Genomic DNA, 23,051 nt, shown 5'->3' on the forward strand with positions numbered 1-23,051 from the left:
AATGAGAAGCCATTTGGAGTTTTAGGCCAACTTTTTTTTCTTAGTAAGCTCCCCTTGACCCTGACCAGAGAATAGTGCATGAATGGGAGTGGGAAAAGGTGGGGTTTGGCTCTGGTTGTCTTAGTGAGGCGGCCTGGGCCTGATGGGACTGGAGAGATGCTCAGAAATGTCAGGGAGAGGGAGGAGGAGGAGGAGATGGGACTGGTGGCCCACTAGGTATGAAGGGAGTGAGAGAAGAAATGCGGGATGAGTCCCAAGCTGCTTCGTTGCAGTGTGATTAACTAGCATGGGGAGCTTGGAGGAGGAGCAGGTTTGGAGGGGATGAGGAATTCTGTTTGGGACTGCATTAGACAAGCCTATGCAGGATCCAGGTGGAGAAAACCAGTGGCTACAGGGGAAGCAAGAAACCTGAGCTAGCAAGACACTGCCCCACAATACCTTTTCACTGCCCCGCCCAGCCCTGACTGCTGCCATCCTGTCCGACTGCTGGATTGTAAGCCCTGTGCTGGCAGGAAGTAGGTCTTATTCAGGTGTCTCCCCAGCCAGATTCTAAACCATAGCAGGTACTGAGTGCATATTTGCTGATGAATGAGTGAATGAATGGATGGATGGGCATCCTTAATTAACAGGTGAAAGTGGAAGCAATAGGCACGGAAGACATTGTTCAAGGGTACTTTATTTATTTATTTATTTACTTACTTATTTATTTTTATTATGATCTTTACTTTTTTTATTGTGGTTCAATTACAGTTGTCTCCCTTTTTCCCCCATTACTCTCCCCTGCCCTGCCCACCCCCTCTCCCACACTCAATCTTCCCCCCATCCCTGCTGTTGTCTCCAAGGAGACTTTTAAAGGGAGATAATAGAAGAGGAGCCCTTGGGTCTTTTTTTTTTTTTTTTTTAAGAAAAAATCTGGCTGGTGTGGCTCAGTTGGTCGGGTGTTGTTCTGCAAACAAAGGGTTGCTGGTTCAATTCCTGGTCAGGGGACATGCCTGGGTTGTGGATTCAGTCCCTGGCTGGGGCACATATGAGAGGCAACCAATCGATGTTTTTCTCCCTCTCTCTCCCCCCTACTTCCCCTCTCTCTAAAAATAAGTAAATAAACTCTTTAAAAAAAAGAAGAGGAGCCCTTGGAAGAAATGATCAGTGATCAGCAAGGTAGGAAGATAGCAAGAGCACTGCAACCAGAGACCAAATGAAAAGAGTGACCAGTAAGAATTGTTACCAATTTTAAAGCCTGCAGAGAGGTCACATGAGACTGACCAAAGTTTTACTCTCATAAAAGATAAGCACTTCCTAAGGCCTCCTTTCGCTGTAGCATAGTGCCTCGCAGAAAGGCTGTGGAGCCTGTCCCCAGACTGCTAACAGTCCAGCAGGGGGTCTCTCCTCACCATTCTGTGTCTTACATTCAAATGGTTGGGCCTAAGGACCTCATGAGCCATACAGACAATGAGTGCTGGGGAAATGAAATGTTAGGGAAGAATAATCAGCCAGGGCTGGGGCCGGCAGGGAAGACGGCACAAAGGAGAGAGTCTCTAAATCGTGCCTGAGAGAGAAATGAGGAGAGAGTACATTCCAGAGTGACGTTGGGGAAAGGCAGAGAAGGGGAAGGGTTCTGCACAGGGCAGCGAGGGTTCCACAAAGATTAAATCAGGAAGCGCTCCCTTCCCTGGCCAGCCTGCTCAGTTTGTTGGGCATCACCCTGCAAACCAAAAGGTCACTGGTTCAGTTACCAGTCAGGGCACACGCCTGGGTTGAGGGACCTGTGCCCTGTTCCTGTTGGGGCACTTGCAGAGGCAGAAAACAACCAATCGATGTTTCTCCTTCACATTGATGTTTCTCTCCTCTTTCTCTCTCTCTTCCCCTCTCTCTAAAACAAAGTTAAAAAAAATTTTTTTAAAGATTTTATTTATTCATTTTTAGAGAGAGGGGAAGGGAGAGAGAAAGAGAAGGAAAGAAACATCAATGTGTGGTTGCTTCTTGCATGTCCCCCACTGGGGACCTGACCTGCAACCCAGCATGTGCCCTGAGTAGGAATTGAACAGGCACTCAATCCATTGAGCGACACCAGCCAGGGCATTAATTTTTTTTTTTTTTAAGCCTCCTGTGCATTCCTTCCTTCTGAGAGGTGAAGAAGTTGAGGTATAGGCTGGGAAAGCTGGCTGAGTCTCCAGTAGATGAAGCACCCAGGAGCCCAATGCTGACCCAGGGTCCTTTCCATTGTCCCACACCGCCCCACTGCCCGTGGCTTCGAGGTCAGCAGGGGAGCCACTGGAGAGGAAGTCTGGAAAGGGTGCTTGGAAAGTGAAGGCCAGGCCTCAGGGTAAAAGCTAGCAGGAGTGAAAGAAAGAACTAGAGAAGCTGAATAACTCCAATAAAGGAGCCACGGCAGGCAGGGTGTGGGAGAGAGACCTGCGCACCCACGTTCACTGCAGCGCAATCACAACAGCAAAGACATGAAACAACCCAAATGCCCATCAGCAGATGCGTGGATTTTAAAAGTTGTGGTATATACATACAACGAAAACCTCAAATCCAGCCTCAAAAGGAAACAAAATCCTGTCAAATGCTACAACAATAAACCCTGAGGACACTGTGGTGAGTGAAATAAGCCAGTCACAGAAGCACAAATACTGTGTGATTCCACTTATATGAAGTACCTAAAGTAGTCAAACCATAGACAGAGAGTAGAAGGTTGGTTGTTAGGGGCTGGGAGGAAGGAGAATGGGGAGTTGTTGTTCAATAGACATAGACTTTCAGTTCTGCAAGATGGAAAAGTTCTAGAGACTCATTACACAACAAGGTGAATATAGTTAACATTACTGAACTGTACAGTTAAAATGGTTAAAAGGATAAATTTTGTAGGATGTGCTTTTTAGCATGATTAAAAATTTTTTTTAAAAAAAGAAAGAACCATAGTAGAAGAGAGTTGTGAGGAGATTCGGGTGGCCAAGGTATGAAGACTGCATAGAAGTCAAGGTCAGTTAGAAGTCTGGGTAATTGTGGAGGGTCATCCGAGCAGAGAGGTGGGGAAGTCAGGTCACAGGGATTAAAGAGGGTGAGCGTGACGCTGGGGCTGGGGTGGGATGACGCAGGGTAGGCAGCCAGCACAGACCCTCTCTGGTGCTTGGTAGTAACAGAAAAGAGAGGGCAGGTAGGGGTGGAGGACAGATTCAAAGATTAGAGTTGGGGAAGGTTATTGTTTTGTTTTTTTCCTGCAGAGAACACCTAGCACACCTGCGTGTCGGAGAGGGGAGACTGAGCTGAGGGAGTGGTAAAGTGAGGGGGCAATGCTGGGGGTCTCTGCAGAGAGAAGGGGCAAAGGCACCGGGTAGCTTTGCTTGGGAGAGGGACATGTGCCTTTGTGGAAGGGGGGTGAGGGAAGGTGGTGTGGGGGTGTGGAGAGAACACCGTTTGTCAGATGTTGGAAGGATGTAGCCAGAATGGGGGCTGTTGCATCGTCTTTCTTTTCTTTTTTTATTTTATTTATTTATTTTTAGAGATGGGAAGAGAGGAAGAGAGGGAGAGAAACATCAATGTGTGGTTGCCTCTCCTGCGCCCACTAGTGGGGACCTGGCCCGAAACCCAGGTATGTACTCTGGACTGGGAATCGAACCGGTGACCTTTTGGTTCACAGGCCCGGTGCTCAATCCACTGGGCCACACCAGCCAGGGGTCTTTCTATGAATTCAATCTACCAAGAGTTGAAACAAACTGCTGCAGAGGGGAAGGAGGGCTGAGTCGGAATCACAAGAAATGTGGGAGAGCTGGGGACAGCAACTGCAGGGCTGCAGCAGGGACATCTGCCAAATCATGGCCCAGAGATGGGTATGGTGTTGCCTGGCCAGCAGACACAAGCTGAAGCTGGTCAACACTGAGTGTTGGCCTGAAAGGCAGTCTGAGAAACTCTAGCAACTGCTGGAGTGGAGGCAAGGGCCGTCGGGCTGGTTCCAGGTGGAGCTGGCAGGGAGGAAGAGTTCTAGGGAGCAACCATCTCACAAACTTGGCCCTCCTCCCACTGACGTCCCAGTCCTCTGCAAGAGAACTCTGCTCTGACAAATACAGCACCAGTCATAAGCTTTGTCTTTTTAATAAAAAATAAACCGTCTGTAACAAGCAGTTTTCCGAATCCCAAAGCAAAAGGGGAGAGGGCAGAGGTCAAAGGGTCCGCCAAGGTAAAGGCATGAACAAGGCTCAGATTACCCCTGCCATTCCAGTCAGGCCAGAAAGGATCACGACCTCCACCAACTGAAGCAAGAAGGAAGGTGGTCAGACTTCAGGAAAGACTTCCCGGGAGTCAGTGGTGCACAGTTGATAAAGGGAGCAGGAGAGGACAGCTCCCTGCAGAGCCCTAAAGATCCCTGGGAGGCAGGAGTATTGGTGTCTAAGGTGGTAGCTGCTATCAGAGTGGAGTCTCCAGGAGTAGCATGCTATCTTATGCTATGGTTGTTTGGTGTTTATTACCATAGGGTCCTGAACAGTCAGAGTTTCAGGGTCTCCTGGAGCAGTATGTTTCTGAGGTCCTAGAACGGCCAGAACTGAAGGATTCTCCCTCGGTCCTATCATAGCCTTGGTCCAGGTCTGGGGCAGCTCCCATTTGAGAGCCCATGTGCTTGGTAGAAGGGAATCCTTGGGATGGCAGTCAGACGCTGTGCCCAGGCCTGCTGAGTGCCAGTGGTGTTACAGAGTGGCAGTGAAGCTACTGTCACGGGAGGAAGGTGGTCTTTTGTGCTACTCCCGCACTGGTGAGGTCTGCACTGCTCCAGGCTGCCCGGTCAGCACGGCCAGGTGCCGTGTCCTTGCCCGTAGGCCCAGTCTGTGCCCAGAGTTTAAGCCACCTCAGTTCCCAGGTGGTTGTTGTCGGCATCCACATCGTTGGCAGAGGTCCTGCGTTCCTTGGGAAGTTGGAGGTGCTGCTCCCTGCTCAATGGGGCCTTCTCTCCGGGGGTCTTGGTCTCACAGCCCTGGACCTTGCCCCGGGCTCGGAGCGCCCCCAGTGGGGAGGCAAGGAGGGTGATGAGGGCTCCGGAAAGCACTAAGGCAAGCAGTACGGTGACGGTGAGGAAGTGGGGCCAGTAGGACCGCTGGGGAGCCATGGCAGCGCCCCCACCAATCCTGGTCAGCGGGGCCTCCACGCGCTCTCGGGGGATGCCTGCCAGTGCAGGGTCCGGGGCCAGCGGCTGGTCCTGGTTGTCCACCCAGTACGAGACCACAGGGTATGAGAAGCCGTTCTCAGTGGCCCAGCACTGGTAGAGACCCCCCGCCCCATCCCGCAGTAGCAGCAAGAGGGAGCCATTGTAGACCATGGAAGAGGCTTTGGGGACTGGTGCTGCCCCATGACTCCAGCGGTAAGAGGCCCGGGCTGAGAGGCGGGGGCAGGGGAGCTCCAGGATGGAGTTGGGGACAGCCAGGACTTCTTTAACTGTAGGTGAAGAAAAATGGGAAAAATGTTAAAGGACGTCAGGGAGAAGGAAGGCAGGAGACTGTCTCTATCCTACATTTAGACTCCCAATGGACAACTCCAATCTCCATTTCAACTCTCAGACTCAACTCTGACCCCTTCCCTATCTCCAACCTGGACCCCCAACTAACTTCCAGTCCATTTGACTCCAACTCTGACACTGAAACCAACTTTACCCTCAGCTTTACCCTCAATCCTGAGAACTATTCCCTCTCCCTACAGCCAGGACCCAAATCCATCCCACCTCTGGGTGTTCAGGTTTCAAGTCGGGCAGGAGCTGGGGAAAGAAATTGAGGCAATAACGCCTACCCCTGCCCAGAAGTACCCCCCCACCCCAAGCTTTCACACCTCCCTCGGTCCCACACTCACTGATTTGGGGGCGGCTCTGGGGCCGGAGGCTCCGGGCAATGTGGCCACTGGCACACGCCCACTGTGGGTTCCCCCTCTCCAGGTCCTGCCTCCAGGACTTCCTGAGAAGGCAAGGACATAACAAATCATCCCTTCCGACAGACGAAGGTGGGAAGAGCAGGGAGGAAGCAGTGGGGAAGAAGGTGGGCTGGAGGTGGAAGGGCGAGGAGGAGCAATGGGGTCACAGGAGAGGAGGAAAGACCCCGCTGGGGCAGCTTCGGAAGTGCTGGGCGAAACCGCGTACCTGGAGGAGCTCGCCACAGGAATGGGGATGTTGGAAGGAACGTTTCAGTAGCCCCCAGAGAGAGGAATTACCAGAGCGCAAGCCAGGTATACAAGGTCCTGGTGCCATCCAGGACGCACTCACGGGCTGGAGGTGGGCAGGAGGCGGCAGGTTCCAGACTCAGGGTCCCAGGCACAGTGGGGGTCCTGGGCAAGGACACAGTCTACACAGCTCCCATACACACTGCAGTTGGCTCGGGGAATCCTCAGGACACCTCCTGAGAAGCCTGCAAACAGTGCACCCTGGAAGAGAAACGGACAGTGTCAGGGTGGCTCCTGCCACACCTGGCAAGAACCCAGCACCCACGGCCCGCTCCATTATAAGGTCTCTTCTCGCCTGGGTCGGGGCCAGCTGCAGGTTTCGAACAGGCTCAGGGTCGGGGAACAGCTGGATCTCCTCCACCAGGTGAGCTCTGCTGTCCCCTCTCACCACAGCCTTGTGCAGGAAGCCCGTGGCTGTGGAGAGACAAAGAGCGCTGAAGTCGCCTCGCTTCCTCCGCAGACCCCTTCTTTCTCCCTCCCTGACTCCACTTGGCCTCCCAGCTGTCAGAAAGTTCTTTCTGAAGTGTTACATGCAGTGGACCGTTTCCTTCTGTGCCGGGGAGATGGAGTGCTCTTATAAACAGCTCGAAATCGCTGCCCGTCTGTCCTTCCTTTGTACCACCTGATAAAAACTCTGTCCCTGAAGGAACCCAATTGCCGACATTCTCTGGGGACTTGGGGTAGTTGACAGCTGAGTGCTCCTGTGGAAAATCACATAACCAGCCTCCCTCACCTCCATCAAGTGTTTCTACTCAAAGACATTTCAGTGAGTTCTATTTTGACCACCCTTTTAAAAATTTCACCCTGGCTGTGTGGCTCAGTGGACTGAGCACCATCCTGCAAAGGCCGCTGGTTTGGTTCCTGGTCAGGACATATGCTGGGCTGCGGGCGACCATATGCCTGGTCGGGAGCGTGCGAGAGGCAGTAGATAGATGTTTCTCTTCCGCTTTTTCCCTCCCTTACCCTCTCTCTAAGAATAAATAAAATATTAAAAATTTTTTTTCAACTACCCTGACTGGCATTCCTGATTGCCCTTCATGTTCGACTAATTTTCTAATCTCATAACATCTGACATTATTAACTTGATATGTTTATTTTCTATCTCCCTGCCCTCCACAAGGATGAGTTTTGTCTGTTTTGTTCCCTACTGTATACCCCATAAATACACAGCTGATAGGGTGCCAAGTAACAGGTCCTAAAAGAATGAATGCACCTGGTAGGTTTCTTCCGCTAAAGCTCAAAGCTCTCATCAGGCCCTCAGTATGTGTGCTTGGCAATCTTCGACATTCCCCAGTAAGTCTCTCCTCCTTTTCACAATGGCTATTTGAATCCATCCCTCTCTCCTCAAACCTCCCACATTTTCCACCCCTTTTTCCCGGCTCAGGACCTGTGTCCTCCACTTCATGGAGAGCACAAAAGCCATCACACAAGAGCTCCCTCTCCTTCCTGCCTGCCCCCCAGGCTATACCCCTCCCCAGTCTTCCCTCTTCTACTCCTGACTCCCACCCCTGCAGAGGTGCTGGGTCTCCTCCGTTCAGAGCCCGTCTCTCCATCTGTGTCCTGGACTCTGGCTTCTCGCTCCCTCTGCAGCTTCACCTGCCAATTACCCCCTTGCCTGCCCATCTCCCCCATCCCCCTCTCTGTTGGATCCTGACATTTCCCCGTATCTAAAAAGAGAAGACTGGCTGGCCCCCACACGCTCCTCAAGCCGCCCTCCTTCCCCTGTTCCCCAGCACAGCCAGGCCCCCTGAGGAACTGGTCTCTGCGCTTGCCATGCCCCCTCCGCCCCTCTGCTCTCCACCTCTCTAACATGGCTCCCCCTAAGATAAACAGATCTTGCTGAGGCCACCAAAGCCCTTCTGTGTGTCTTCCCAACCAGAATGAAACCTCAGAAAAGGGAGGGACTGGGCCGTTTCTTTTCCCCACTGTATTTTCAGAGCCTAGCAGGGTGCCAGGCACATAGTAGGTACTCAGAAAACATTTGTTGAATATGAATATGCATGAGTGAATGAGCTCAAAGATTCCTCCCCTCTGCTTTTTTTTTCAGGACCTGAGGGAGGTCCTGAAGTCCTTTACTCACTGGTACCCAGGTACATGACCACATGGCTGTTCCCATCGAGGCCCCGGACGGCCTCCACTGCAAGTCGTGTGTACTCCACACCAGACTTCACCAGCAGGGGCGTTCCCACCACCTGCTCATCCATCAGGAAGTGGTCCTTCATGAAGGTCAAGGCTTTATCGGAGGAGGGGCTCACCGAGCACTGAAGGAGGAAGAAGGCAGATCAGGTCAGCTTTCTCCTTCCTGAAAGCTCCCCCATTGCCTCTTCCCTCCCTTCTTCCCCTCTGCTAATCTCCTTTGCCTCTTTCGTTCATGGCAGTGTTCATCTCCAGATGGTGGTTAAAGTTCAGACTCCGGAGCTGCCTGGTTTTGAATTCCAGACTCTGCATGCCTGGGATTTCTTAACAGTAAAATGGGCACATTACCAATACATGATAGGCTTGCTGTGAGGATGAACAGTAAAATACATGAACATTAGAACAGGGACTGGCATAAATTAAGGACTCAATAAACTCTAGCTATTTTGATTTTCCTCCTTCTCCTCGCCTTCATCAAGGATGCCTGGCAGCCAGCAGGAAGCAGGGTGAGGGCCCTTTCAGGCAAGGGCCCTGTTTTACTCATGTCTGTAGCCCAGGCTTAGCACAGGATGTGGCACACAGTCGGGGCCCAATAAATGTCTGTAGCCCAGGTTTAGCACAGGATGTGGCACACAGTCGGGGCCCAATAAATGTAAAATAAATAAATTAAATGAAAGATGTCACATAAAGGAGTGGTGTGGCGGGGAGTGTTTCTCATCAAGGTTTTGCATGAACTTGCTGCCTGTTTCCAGGAGAGTTTCTTCTCCATTCTGGGCTTCCTTTTCTCATCTATCAAATGAGGGGGTTGAACTGGCTGTTCTCTAAAGGCCCTGCCAACACCAGCATGCTCGGGCTCCTGGGACACCCAGGTTACACCCTTCAGTCAGAGTCCTTGTCCTTCAGACCCAAGAGCTCGGTCTTAGGGCCATCCATTCCCCACACTGTCACCTGCAAGCTGTGTCCTCAGACAAGTTACCTCACCTGTATGAGCTTCAATTTCTTCACCAGAAAAGTGAAGTAATAACATCTGTATCTCATTTTGATGCCAGAATATGCATATGCACCTACTGTTGCTTCCTCCCAATAAGATTTTTTTTTTTTAAGGCAAACCTACAGGGATGGGGAGAACAGGAGAGGAAGCAAAAGCCCCACATTTTGGAAGCTGGAAAACAAATGAACAAATAATAAATAAAAAAACTTAGCAGGAAAAAAGTCCTCTTAAGATGGCCCTGAGTTGCCCAAAACTATCTGATTTACAAGAGTTTCTAAAGTTCATGAATTAGTGGCACCAGTCACTTCTGAAAGTGGAGTTAAAAGGGAGCTGAATAAAGAGAATTCTTTGAAAATCTGTTTATCCCTCACTGGTGTGGCTCAGTGGATTGAGCACTAGCCTGAAAACCAATGTCGCCAGTTTGATTCCTAGTCAGGGCACATGCCTGGGTAGTCCAGGCCCCCAGTTGGGGGGGTGCAAAAGGCAACTGACTAATGTTTCTCTTTGCATGTCGTTGTTTCTCTCCCTCTTTTTCTCCCTCCCTTCCCCTATTTCTGAAAAATAACAATTAAAAAGAAAAGGAAAGAAAATCTGCTTAAAATGCAGGCAGATCTCTTCCCAGCCCCATCCGCCTGAGTGACTGTCCCTTCCATGCCCTGGCCCAAGGCTGGAGGTTTATTCCCTGGAAGGAGGACAGCAGGCAGAGCTGGAGCGGGATACCACATGAAAGGGGGAGGTTAGGGTGGGTAGGCGCAGTACAGGCGGAACCTTTCCCCCCACCCAGTCCTCTTCCCCAATGGCTCCCTGACACCAGGAACCAGACCATCTCCCTCCAAGCAGAACACTGAAAGAATCTGCACTGGGGACACCGACTAGAGGTCCCAAAGGAAAGACTTAAAGACACTAACATTGAAAGTCCCCAACAAAACAGCCCAGCTAGACCATCCTCAGTAAAGCTACAATGGAGATCAAGCTGCCAAGTTGTACCCATGGGCACAGAGTTTCCAAACAGCTTCATAGTCCCCTGCTCTTAAATATGCATAGATAGCCAAGGATTACCAGACATGTGAGTAAAACCATGATCATGAAAGAGAACAAAACAAATAGAAAAAATGAACAAACAAAAACCTAACAGGACACAGAAATGATTTGGAGAAAAGACAGCTTTGTACCAAAGTATCATTACTATCTTAAAAAAGATAAAGAGAGTGTACCCATGAAACAAGAACATAATGCTACAAAAAGAGGGGATCTTACTTCAAGAGGACAAGACACTATGTACGTCCTTAAGGAAGAACACGCTACCATGATAATGCGGTCTTCGTGCCCCACTCAAACTTTAATCTGATCAGGTCTCTAGATCCAACCACCAATTCACAGAAAATACTTAAATTCCACCACTGAGACACAAAGTCATCAACATCCAGACTGTGGAAAATTCTACATGATAAATAAATTGCAAGAGAAAAAATAAAGAAATCTAGAAAGGGAACATCTAGATTAAAAGAGACTTAAAAGAACAACTAATCCAAATTTATAGATCTTATTTAAATTTTGACTCAAATAAACTATATTTAAAAATATTCTGCCATGGCTGGTGTGGCTCAGTGGATTGAGCACCAGCCTGCGAACCAAAGCATCGCTGGTTCAATTCCCAGTCAGGGCACACGCCTGGGTTGCAGGTCAGGTCCCCAGTAGGGGGTGTGTGAGAGGGAACCACACACTGATGTGTCTCTCCCTCTTTCTCTCTCCCTTCCCCTCCATCTAAAAATAAATAAATAAACTCTTTTAAAAAAATACTCTTATGACATGTATGAGGTAATTAGAAATTTGAATACTCAACGTATATTATATTAAGGAGTTTAATTTTTTGCAGTGATAATGGTACTATGGGTAGTTTTTAAAGCCCTATATTTTGGAGATACATACTAAAATACTTATGGATGATGTAGTAGGCTGAATGGTGCCCCCTTCACCCCCCAAACAACAACAACAACAAAACCATATCCATCTAAAACCTATGAATGTGATTGTCTGGGTCCAACTCTCAGGTCAACCAGAGGTCACATCTTCTCGATGTCCTCCTCCAACACTGCAATCATTTTTCATGCTTAAGATGACCTGTCTATGGAATTCCTAGATACCATTCATACACTGTGGGAGGCCATGATGGCCAAAGGTGAGTTCAGAGTGAAGGAAACTCCTAGAGGTTTACTGTGTTCCATTCTTTATCTTCACACAACCTCTGCTTCTGCTTCTATTACATCATCAATATTTAGGTATGAAGAAGAGACACTATCAGCTCCTGTAACTACTAGTTACATCTCAGTACATGGTGGTGTTGATGGCCTGAGTTGCCACTGCCTGAGTTATCAAGTTGAAGGGGACTCTTGAGCATGGCAAAAGGCCCTACCTAGGTGGCCTGACCCCTGCTCCTCCCTCCAATCTCACTCACAGTTAGATGGCAGCTGGAAGAATGGAAGCAGACATCTTTGTAGCCACAGTCCACCAAGAAGTCTACCAACATTCTCAATTTGTCCACTTCTTCTTCAGATCTTCCGTCTGTCCCTCATGAGTGCTGTGAAGCTCGCTGAGGCGCCCTAACCTGCAGCTCCCCTGTCAGCTCACTCTAGTAAATGGGTATCACAGAATACTTGCAGGTGGTCTCTGGCATGTCAATAATTTTTACAAAATTTGATAAAATTTTTGCTTTTTATCCAAGAGAACAAATGTTGTCTTCCAAGAAGTACTCAGGTCAAATAAAGTTATGAAAATAAAATATGTGTCAAAATTACATCTTTAAGTATTCATACAGTTGCCAAAAATCACCTATTCCTAAAATCTCTGTATATTAATTAATAAATATCTAAGCTTTTTGCCAAATAAATAAATAAAATAAAACCTGTATGACTTTATTTGCAAAAAGGGCCTTTGTAGATACAATTTAAAATCTGAAGATGACCTCATTCTGGATTATGATGGGCTCTAAGTCAAATGACAAGTGTCCTTATAAGAGAAGTGGAGGAAACACACAGAGAAGAAGGTAAAGTAATGATAGAGGCAGAGACTGGAGTGATGGGCCCACAAGCCAAGGAAACCAAGGATTGTCTGCAGCTTGCCAGAAGACAGGAGAGGCATGGGAACAGATTCTCCCTCAGAGCCTGCAGAAGGAACAAACCCTGATGACACTTTCATTTTGAACTCCAGCCTCCAGAACTGTTAGAGAGAATAAATTTTTGTTCTGTACAGCCACCAAGATTGCGGTAATTCATTATGGCAGCCATAGGAAATTACAGATGAAATGATATGGTGTCCAGAATTTGCTTCAAAATAATAAGGGAGGAAATGGGTGAAATAAGTTTGATTGGCTACGAGTTGAAGCTGGCTGATGGGTATATGGAGGTCTAATATACGATTCCGTCTACTTTGGGTATGTTCAAAATTCTCCATAATAAGAAATTTTTATAAAAGAGATATTTAAAGCTCAAAAAGGTCTAGGAAATTACCTAGTGTGGCAGAAATTAGAAATTTGATAGAAGGATCAGAAGATAAAATTGAGACACTGTGTCAAAAATTAGAACAAAATTAAAGCCTTGGAAAATAGGAAACGGTTTTAAAAGTTAGAGGACCAGTCCAGAAGGTCCAGAAAGAAGAGAAAAAACATTCTGATATTAGAATGGTGCTCCGTGTGAAAGGGACTTGTTTTATTCACTGCTGTATCCCCCATGCCTAGGCGAGTAAGTGGCATATGGCCTCAAAAAATAGTTGTTGAATGACATAGGAGGAAACAGTTCAAGAAAACTTCTTAGAACTGAAGGAACTAAATTTTCAGTCTGAAGGGGCAAATTGAATGTCCAGCACAATAAGTGAACAGAGACTCACCAAAGTGCAATACTGTGAAATTTCAGAACAGCCAGGAACCAAAAAAAGGCCCTTGATTCTGTGCTTTCTCTCCAAGGTGAGAAAAAAGTGAGGAAAAAAAACAGGTGACATCCAAAGAATAAGGGCTCAGAATAGCTTTGGACTTCTCAACAGTAGCACTGAAGCTAGAAGATAATAAAGCAATCTTTCAAAGTTTTTTTTTTTAAGATTTTATTTATTTATTTTTAGAGAGAGAAGGGAGGGAGAAAGAGAGGGAGAGAAACATCAATGTGTGGTTGTCACTTGCGCCCCCACTGGGCGCCCTCAACACAGGCATGTGCCCTGACTGGGAACAGAACCAGTGACCTTTCAGTTTGCAGTCTGGCGCTCAATCCACTGAGCCACACCAGCCAGGGCAGATTTTATTTATTTATTTTTAGGGAGAAGGGAAGAGAGAGAGAAAGAAAGGGAGAGAAACATCTATTCGTTGTCTCTCACATGCCTCCAACTGGGGACCAGGCCCACAATTCAGGCATGTGCCCTGACCGAGAATCAAACCGGAGACCTTTCAATTTGTGGGGCAATGCCCAACCCACTGAACCACACCACTAAGGGCAAGCCTTCAAAGTTTTTAAGGAAGATTATACCTAGTCTAGAATTATAGGTACCTAGCCATACTATCAAATATGAGAGTATTATAGAATAAAGACATTTTCAGACACTCAAGTTCTCAAAAGATTTTACCGCCAAGTATCTCTATCTAGGAATCTACAGAGGCTATCCTCCACTAAAAAAAAAAAAAAAAATTGAAAAAGAAGAAGTTGTCACGAGGTGCAAGAAACACGAGATCATCACACAAAAGAGGCAAAGGGAGTGCCCGTTATGATGAGAAAGGGAGATTCCTGAATGGCAGCTGTGCCCGGATGTAGAGGGCCTCCAGTCAGGCTGCAATAGACTGGAAGGATCTCTAGGAAGATGAAATTGTATTCAGAAGAGATTCAGATAATTTCATAAGAGTTTGGGGATGGCTGCTCTGTCTGTGGAGTAGCCACTCTCTGTCTCACTAATAAGCTCTTCCACTTAAAAAAGAAAAGGAAAAGAAAAGGCTCTGGCTGGTGTGGCTCAGTGGATTGAGTGCCCACTTGCAAAACAAAGGGTCGCCATTTGGATCCCCAGTCAGGGCACAGGCCTGGGTTCCCGGCCAGGTCCCCAGTAGGGGGTGCACGAGAGGCAGCCACGCATGGATGTTTCCCTCTCTTTCTCCTCTTTCCCTCTGTCTAAAAATAAATTTAAAAACCTTTTAAAAAGAAAAGAAAAGAAAACCTTTGGGGTTAAATAAATATAAGAGTTTAGAATACAAAGCAAGCAAAGAGACATCAAAATAATTACTAACCTCAGGGAAAATAAAAAATTATGCAGAAGGAAAAGTAATCATGGCTTACTACTTGGCTGATCTGTGAATAATAAGACTCATAATATAAATATTGATCTAACCAAAATTACTACAAAACTGTGTTGGGAGATGAGGGGCAGGTGCACTGGTATGTCGGTAAGGCAGCTCTGGAGGGGTGGGGGAAGCCCTGATTTGCAGTGTGTTTGCTGAACTCCATGTTTTGTGCTCTCACATGGTTGATTTCCAGTTACCAATGTAATGTCCCTGGACATGAGTTTGGAAAGAGATGTGCAGAAAGAGTTCTTGCTAGTTGCTGTAAGCCAGCTCTAGCATACCGCTGAGTGGGGGAACAACAGTTCAAGCCTCACCTTCCAGAATGGGAATTCAATAGATACTGCCTGAAACTGAAACATCAAGACATAACAATAAAATTATATTATTTGGGATTGCTAAAAGAACTGAAGCTGGTTTTCTCTAGAAAGGGAAAAGTAGAGGATAGGGAATAGGGTCGGTTTTTTGTAACCAACAATGTACATCTGTATGATTCTTTAAATGGTGTACATATACAACTCTGATCAAAAAACAAAAATGAAATAAGAACAGCAGGTGAAGATGCCCAACACAGTCCTTGGCGCAGCCCATGCTCCCTTGTTTCCTCAGTGAAATACCCAGGCGTTTTGTGTGTACTTTGCTGGGGTGGAAGGGGCTTCTCTGTGTGTAGGACGGGGCTGGACACCTGTGGAATGTGGGTAGCTGGACCCGAAGTATACCTGAGCAGATGGGACTGGTGGCAGTAGAGGGGAGCATTAACATTTATTGGCATTTATCATGCCATGACAAGTACTTTGATAACTGCATAGTGCGTGTGTCTCTGTGGGAGAGGAAGGGCTTTGCTCAGTGTGGGGGGTGGTACTCACACTGCCTGGCCGAGGGCTGATATCATCAGGCACCTCATGAGAAGTCCACCGTGAAGTCTCTTTGTTCAACGCCTTGTAGTTTCCCTCAAAGACACGCTTGATGTCCTTGAGAGAGAAGGCACAGACAGCAGAGCTCCTGGTCCCTCCAATCTGCCTGCAGACAGCCGGTGGGAACAATGGGGACATTGTCTGTGAGCTCCTTGGCTGTATCAGGAAGCTACTCCTCCAGACCTGGCCCACCCTTGGTGAAAAACCCCAGGAAGGCAGGAATGTGGAGGGTTTGGCCAGCCTCAGGCTGCCTCTCCTTCCTCCAGTGGCTAGGGAAGGGCTAGGAGAGTTCCCGACTCTGGCCCACCTTAGAATCTGAAGTGTGATTATCCTTAAAGAGAATTAGCTGGGTCTCACGCCCTGGGGTTATTCCTATGGGAGGGGCAGGGTAATCAGTTCGTCACAGGCTCCAGATGAAGCCGTCCTGCTTTGGGTCCCTTGGATTCCTGGTCTTCAGAGAATGAACCAGAGCCTGACTACAAGACTCTTTTTATTCCTTCAGCCCTGGTCTGTGGAGACAGGTCTGTCTGTCTTGTTTTCTTTAAATCGACTGTGGCACACGCCATGTTCTAAGTTCTGGATGCCATAGATACCAGACCCTGTTTACACCAGGGATCTTTGATACCTGACACATGGTCAGCAGGTATCTAGAACACTGTGGAGCCCGACCACAGCAAATCAGTTAACTTTTCTTAGCCTCCAAGTAATGGCTGTATTTTTATCTTATGATGCTGATAGTGTTTCCCTCCGTGCTCTGGCCATTGGGAAGCTCAGAGCTAAATATGTGACTGGCACCCAGGGACTTATAAAGGACAAACATTTGTAATGTATTGATACTATCCTTGGCTTCTCTTATTTTCTTTTTATTCCCATTTCCTTATTGGTATTGTTTTATTTTTTATTATTTTGTTTTGTTTTAAAAATGGTTCCGTTTTATGAGTTGGCTCCTATCCTTTCTGGAACCAGGCAGGATATAAACTGTTAAGACCCTCTCTGAGCTAGCTTTATTATTCCCAGCTACGCGAAGAGCATAAATCAAATTCCTGGGAGGTGGTGACAATCTGTGCTCGACTCACAGCATTTCCTACACGCCCCCACCCCCCCTCCGCCCGGCCCCCCGCTCGGGCAAGCCAGGGCAGCAACGGGTGCTGGTCTCAGACCCTGCGTTCAGCCCCCAAGCTCCCGCCCAGGGGCCCGCCCAGGGGCTCACCACTGAGAGGTGAAGACTGCGTAGACGTGGGGATCGGTGGAGTCCGGCAGCAGGACGGCGTGGCGGATGAGGTTGAAGGGCAGCTGATCGCGCTGGGAGCAAAGCAGCTGGGCCTTCAGAAAGGTGGTCCATTTCTTCTGCAGCAGCTTTTCACCACCCCTGTCGTTCTAGGGACGAGGCTGAGTCAGGGGCACCTTTGGCTCCACGTGTCCCCGCCCGGCTTTTCCCTCTCCCACGGGGTTCTAGGCTCTCAGCCCCGCCTCTGTCATCTTCCTATTGGCTCCTCCATAGCCAGCCCCGCCTCCCACCCAGGCGACACACCTTACAGACTCTGGCTACTCTGGAAGTTCGGAGCTTGTCGAAGAACTCGAATTCGCTGGCTGTCTCCTCAAAGAAGAAGTAGACGACCTGAGTAGAAGGGATGGCGGCCACAAAGGAGGCGTCCGCTGCAGCAGGATTTGGGGGAAGGCAGACAGCCTTAAGGACTGAGCACCTGGATGCCCGGGTTTCCCTTGGTGAAAACCGTTGGGTTGGCTCTGGAGGCCAGGAGACAGGCGGCCTTGGATCCCACAGCTGATCGAAGGTGGCCATCGGAGTGGATGGGAGTGGGGGGAAGGGGACTGGTACTTTTTTATTTATGTAAGATGAAACCTTCATGAGGACGGGAGCTTTGTCTCCTTCCCTGCTCTCCCCCCCAGCCTCTAAGAGTACTGCCTTGAATGTAGCTTGCCCGCGACAAATGAGATTTGAAGTACCAGGTCTCCAGGACACTGGGGAAGGGGGCCAGACCTGTGCTGGGTGGGGCTCAGGTTCTTACATTGCAGCCAGCGGAGGTAATTGTCCGTCTTGAGGACAGGCGGGGATCCTAGCGTGCGGATCAGGATGGGCTCACTGCCCAGGAAGTTGTTCATGGTGCCCGAATAGAGCATTCCGTCTGGTGGGGAAGGAGGGGTAGACTTCATCAGTTGGAAGGTGCCCTGCCCTCCTCTGACCTGTCTATGGCCAGAATTCACATCTGCCTCCTATGTTCTACGCCTTCCTGTGGACCCTCAAAGCCCAGCTCACAGTCTCCACTGAGCACCCTTCTTAGGTCCTTCTGCACATAGAAAATGGCCAGCCCTTCTGGTCTTCTGTGGGCACTTTCCCAGTCTTTTTCTGGCTTCTCCCCAACACACCCAGCTGAAGCACTTGCCAAGTAGAATCACTAACTCTTCCCAGAAGGTGGCTGTGTTTTCTGCTTCCACACTTTGGGTCTGACCCTTCTCTTCCTGGAACACCTTCCCAGTCCATCTACCTATCTTTCAAGGTCCCACTCAGAAGTCAAAGGCCACCTCCTCCAAGAAGCCAGGTTGGGGAGTCTGTAATAGCTTGCGTTCAGGAGGGCACAGGGTTGTGATTTCCTCTCTGTAACCCCTACAAGTTGTTAGCACAATGCCTGGCACACCACAGAAAGTGTTCACACAGTGCCTGTTTGTTGAACAATTGAATGACTCTCAGGCCTCTTCTCTGCCTGAGACCTTTTCCTGACCCTCTTGACTCTATGTTTCTCTCCACAGACATTTCTCTTCACCTACTTTGTAGCAGCTTCAGCAGGAGCTGGAGGTTGGGGTGCCTGATTCTCCTTCTGACTTTGTGCTCTGAGGCCATTCCCCTCCCTCTGTCCCCTGCCTTTCAGAAAACTCTGTCAGATTCCATATGTCTCAGAGTGACCTGGGGAAGCAGATTCTGGGATGGACCAGGGAACCTGATACTTACCTACCAAGACAGCCGTGTGCTTATGGGCAGGGTCGAAGGGGCTTTGGCCTTTCCCCTCCACAACCTTGTCCTCCAAGATGGGCAACAGGGAGGAATTTTGGAGTTCCTACAGTGGGGAGAGGATGGGAGACTAGAATGCCAAAATCTCATGTCTGGAAAACGAGGGGTGTTGAGGAAGGGATAGGGACGTCGAGGGAAATTGATCTGGGGCCAGGAAGCTCACGAGGGCTCTGCATCTGAAAGACCAGAGCTTTCCAGAGCTTCAGAAGACGGGCTGGGAGTAGACATGGAGGGGAGGCTTGGGGCCTGAGAGCTGGGTACCAGGTAACTCACAATGAAGGTACAGGCAGGGCTGAAGGCAAAGGTGCCGCAGGCGTAGAGGTGGGTGGCATTGAAAGAGACCAGGACGCGGATAAAGTTGAAACACTGTGTCTGAAAGAGATACAGAAATCAGGCCTCCAGGTCACTTGCCCAAAACTCCTGGGCCCCCAGACTCCAATGCTCCCTCACTCCTCGTGGGGAGAAGAGCTAGGCAATGCCGAGGCCATCTGTATGTGTCTTCACAGAACGTGTTGCGGGCAATAATCATGCAAGCAAGCAGCCTCTGCTGCCTGCCCCACTGGAGGTGATGGTCAGGGGACACCAGGGTTCTCTACTTAGAGCCCTTATGGCCCCACCTCTGCTTACCTCATTGCTCTTCTTAAAGGCACATTCACTCTTTTTTTTGTCACTGGCCGGCCAGGATATCTGAAGTGGAGAGTTGGGAGGAAGAAGATGAAGGGATATGAGATAGCTTTAGCTTTGACTTGCTGTCCCCTCCTTGGCTCTGGTGTGATATCACCAGCACACATGTGGTAAGTGACCTACTCATGGGCTATAACAACGTCAGTTGGTGACCAGAACTATTACGTTGATGATACTGTTATTCATTAGATCGGCTCCATGCCAGAACATGGCCTGTAGAATCAGACCTGAGTTTGAATCTAGGCTCAGACATCCACCGATTAAGTGATCTTGGTTAATTCCACAGGCTTCTGGAGGACACAACTGGGTGGCATATGTAAAGCCCCCAAGGCAATGCATGGTATTCAGAGCAGCAGTTGTCAAACCACACATTTCCCACAGAAATGGTTAAACATGTCAGTTCCTGCATCACACCTCAGAGAATCTGCATGTTTAACCAGTATCCCACATGCCCATGGGCAGGCGGCCCGCAGACCACCCGAATACACGCAGGCTGTAGAGATGCTCCCTCATTACTAGCTCCCTCCCTCCTTCCCCTTTTTCCTTCCTTCTCCTTTTCTCCCTCACATTATTGCCATTAGTAGGGTAACTAAAATCTAACACAGAAGCTTCAGTAATTTCTACCAGTGGGTGGATATCACATTATTGATACAACATGAGTCAATGTTTCTCTCATGTGTCAATGTTTTCCATCTCAGCCATTTTAGCAATTCATATTATTCAACCAGTCATCATGATACCAAGGAACAATGAGGCCACTATGGTATTTCTTGTCTGTTACACAAACCAGATATATATAAAAAGAGTTGCTGATTGTTGCCGAATGCAGGTGACTGTTGAACAACATGGGGGTTAGGGGAACCAACCCCTCTGCACAGTGAAAAATCCACATATAAGTTTTGACTCCCCAAAACTTAACTATAGTTGTCCCTCAGTATCCACGGGGTATTGGTTCCAGGACTCCCATAGATGCTCAAGTATCTTATATACAATTAAATGGGATAGAACAATGCATACAGTCCTCCCTCGGCATCCATGGATTCCCAGCTGCAGACTGAAAATACTGGTTGAATTCACTGATGGGAAACCCTGTATTACAAAGGGTCAACTGTATATTTCTTGAAAAAAATCTGCATATAAGTGGACCCTCATAGTTCAAGCCCATGTTGTTCAAAGGTCAACCGTACAGATAACAGAAATTGGACAATTATAGGCTGCCCGAGCACAGGATCCTGCTGGCCCCCCTCACGTCCAGCCCACGCCCTTTATCCCCAGCCTCCTCACCATGTTCTTTAGCTTTGGCACACCTGGATCCTGGATATTCAAGGCTAGAATGGCTTCTCGGGCCCCCACATAGAGAGTGTCTCCATCACCACTCAAGAGCAGAGTGTCAAAATCCTGGAGGTTCTTCTGGTGGAAGAGGCTAAGAGCCCTGCGTCCATCCCCTGTCGGAAGGTGGCGAGAAGGGGTGAGTAAGGAGGAGCTGGTGGGGGGACAGCTGATTACTGAGATAAAAGCGGGGGAAAGGAAAGGGTTGGCAAAATGTGCTCCCCAGGCCTTGGCAGCTGGACCCATTCTTCTTCAGCAACCTACCCCCTTCACTCCCACCCTGGTGGCAGCCATAGGACCTTTGTGTGTTGAGCCCACAGAAGAAAGGAGAGGCAGCCAAAGGGTGGGTGATGACAGCCTGGGGCCGGGAGGGTTGCCCGTACCCGAGAGACAGACAAAGGAACAGGATATAAGTGAGGCACAAGAGTATGCTCCTGGAGGGCTGCGGGGCTACAATCGGGGAAGAAATGAGGTTCCTCACTAGCAGAGGGAGCGGAAGGCAGGCAGACAGACAAGAGGGTGTTGGCAGCCACAGGCAGGACAGCTAGACACAGACAAGGCTGTGTCAGAATAGCTGTGGGTTGTAGGGTCCCACTTGCCAGCCCTACTTCCTTCCTCTCCCCTACTGCAGGAAATTTCCACCACTAGACTCACTGCCATAGGCTAAATAGAAAGAAAAGATCTTTCTTCAAAGGTCCCCTGGGCATGTCTGGATGTTACTTGGACAGGAGACATGAGCCTAGGTGGCTCATCTAGGTCCTTTCCCTCGCCTTGGGTAGTGATGGGGTATGTGTGTTCCTGTCCCACTGGCCATCAGCGAAGGAGAAGGAGCTCCTTCAATCCTCTCTCATGGGCACATTTGCATCTTTACTCTAGTTAGAGTACTGACTAGCTAATCGTTACCTTTGAAGGCTCAGAGTCTTAGACAAGACCAACAGGAGGAGCTGGGGAACAGTGTGTGGCAGAGTGTTGGAAGGGCTGGCCTCCCCCACAACTGTATAAACCCCTCCGCCACAGAAATGATCACCCTGTAGCATGACTGTCTGATTGCTCATTTGCTTCCCCTCAGGACTATGAGCACCTTGAGGGCAGGAGCTGAGTCTTGATTATGTTGGTAATCCCAACACCCAACACAGAGGAGGCCTCTCCATCAATGGGCAACACGCATTTCCTTTACCACAATGCCCACCCCAGAAAGATGCTAAGTGCTCGGGATCCCCTGCCCCTACTACTCCTTCAGGGCCCATGTCCTTCCTTGAATCTTCTCTCTGGAGGTGAGAGGGCCAGCAGTCCCACAGCCTCAGTAAGAAAGCAGCCAAGCTGTGCCTACAGGGTTTCGGGGCCTGTGCCCTGGCTGGGCCGCCCTAAGTTCTCGTCTCCCTGGTGTCCATGGTACTAGACACAGCACAGTCCAGCATGATCTGTGTGGCCATAGGCCTGGAGTGTTCTGAGTCCCCAGGTCCACAGGTAGGTAATCTTCTAGCATAGGCCTTGGCTTTGGGGGCACCTAGGGGCATGAAAGCAATTTCAGGTTTGAGGTGCCCAGCTTGATGATGGTGACATTGAAGGTGGGAAAGAAAAATCGCCAGTCCTGGAGAACCGGAAGGAGTGACGCCCCAGCCCCCAGCCCCTCTTGTCTCGTTCCTTAATCTTCACCCGAAGTAGTTTCATCTCTTCTCTCTCTGTCAGTCTGAACTTCTATTTCTGCCTGTCCATCTGTCCCTCTCAGAGGCCTCCCATCTCTCCCTGGCCTCTCTCTCCATTTCTCCACGTCCATTTGTCTCCCCTCCCCTCACTCTCCTCTCCTTCCGCCATACCCCTCCAGCTCTGCTACTGCCGTCCCCACACTTCCTGGCCGTCAGACACTTACCCGCATAGTATCTGACCCTGGGCACGGGCCCCTGCCCACCTTCCCCTGTGGTCGTTGTCGGCATCGGCAGCAGCAGCAGGAGCAGGTGGAAGAGGAAAAGGCCGAGGAGGCTCCAGGGGTCCAGGCCCAGGGCTGGCAGGGCCATGGTCAGCCAGAGGCTGTCACCAGAAGGTTCTGAGGAAACGGGCACAGGAACGCTCTCTGAGTTAACAGTCCTCACCACATCCCCCCACTGGGGACCAATGAGAGAGCCCCAGGCAGCAGAAGTACATACTTGAGGGGTGTCAGAGAAAGCGACAGTTTCCTCTCAGAGGGCGCCCGTGGAGTCTCAGTTCCATCACCCTCACAGGCCTCAGCTGCTGCCTCGCTCTCCCCTCTGGAGAGGAGTCTGGTTTTTCCTATCCTGCCCTTCTGATCTCTTTTCACTAATAGCCCAGCTCTGCCTTTTATCGCGTCACTTTCAGGTAAGTCCTTCTTGCTATCTGCTCTTTGCCTGCCTTCCTCCCATAGCCAAGAGCCCAAGCCATTGCCTGGCCCCAGGCAGGAGACTTTCTGGGAAACAGATTCCTGTGCTCAAATATAAATTCCTCAGACCTGACTCTCCT

The 23,051-nt window shown here is 49.3% G+C and overlaps 1 protein-coding gene across 1 annotated transcript; it reads right to left on the minus strand.

Annotated features, from left to right (window-relative positions):
- Window positions 1-4,676: 4,676 nt before the first annotated feature.
- On the minus strand, window positions 4,677-22,606 carry SEMA4A (semaphorin 4A). The gene is made up of 14 exons (XM_054563405.1): window positions 22,447-22,606; window positions 20,532-20,692; window positions 19,191-19,250; window positions 18,837-18,935; window positions 18,504-18,609; window positions 17,566-17,682; window positions 17,070-17,194; window positions 16,749-16,915; window positions 15,491-15,644; window positions 8,273-8,453; window positions 6,488-6,606; window positions 6,236-6,393; window positions 5,830-5,930; window positions 4,677-5,421 (listed from the first exon to the last, which is right to left on the minus strand). Exons 1-14 carry the CDS (start codon window positions 22,589-22,591, stop codon window positions 4,829-4,831), a joined length of 2,286 nt encoding a protein of 761 aa, XP_054419380.1. The 5' UTR covers window positions 22,592-22,606; the 3' UTR covers window positions 4,677-4,828.
- Window positions 22,607-23,051: the final 445 nt, after the last annotated feature.

The sequence above is a fragment of the Pteronotus mesoamericanus genome, unplaced genomic scaffold (genome assembly GCF_021234165.1).
Source record: "Pteronotus mesoamericanus isolate MK-2021 breed Mesoamerican mustached bat unplaced genomic scaffold, CSHL_Meso_final scaffold_705, whole genome shotgun sequence".
NCBI lineage: Eukaryota > Metazoa > Chordata > Mammalia > Chiroptera > Mormoopidae > Pteronotus > Pteronotus mesoamericanus.

Bases quoted from the DNA above. Each gene is read 5' to 3' on its own strand.
- SEMA4A (XM_054563405.1), bottom strand. From the start codon at position 22,591: ATGGCCCTGCCAGCCCTGGGCCTGGACCCCTGGAGCCTCCTCGGCCTT. The intron at 17,195-17,565 runs GTAAGAACCTGA...ATCCTGCTGCAG, and splicing joins TTACCTCCGCTGGCTGCAAT to CGGACGCCTCCTTTGTGGCC. The intron at 6,607-8,272 runs GTGAGTAAAGGA...GTCTCTCCACAG, and splicing joins GGTCATGTACCTGGGTACCA to CCACGGGCTTCCTGCACAAG.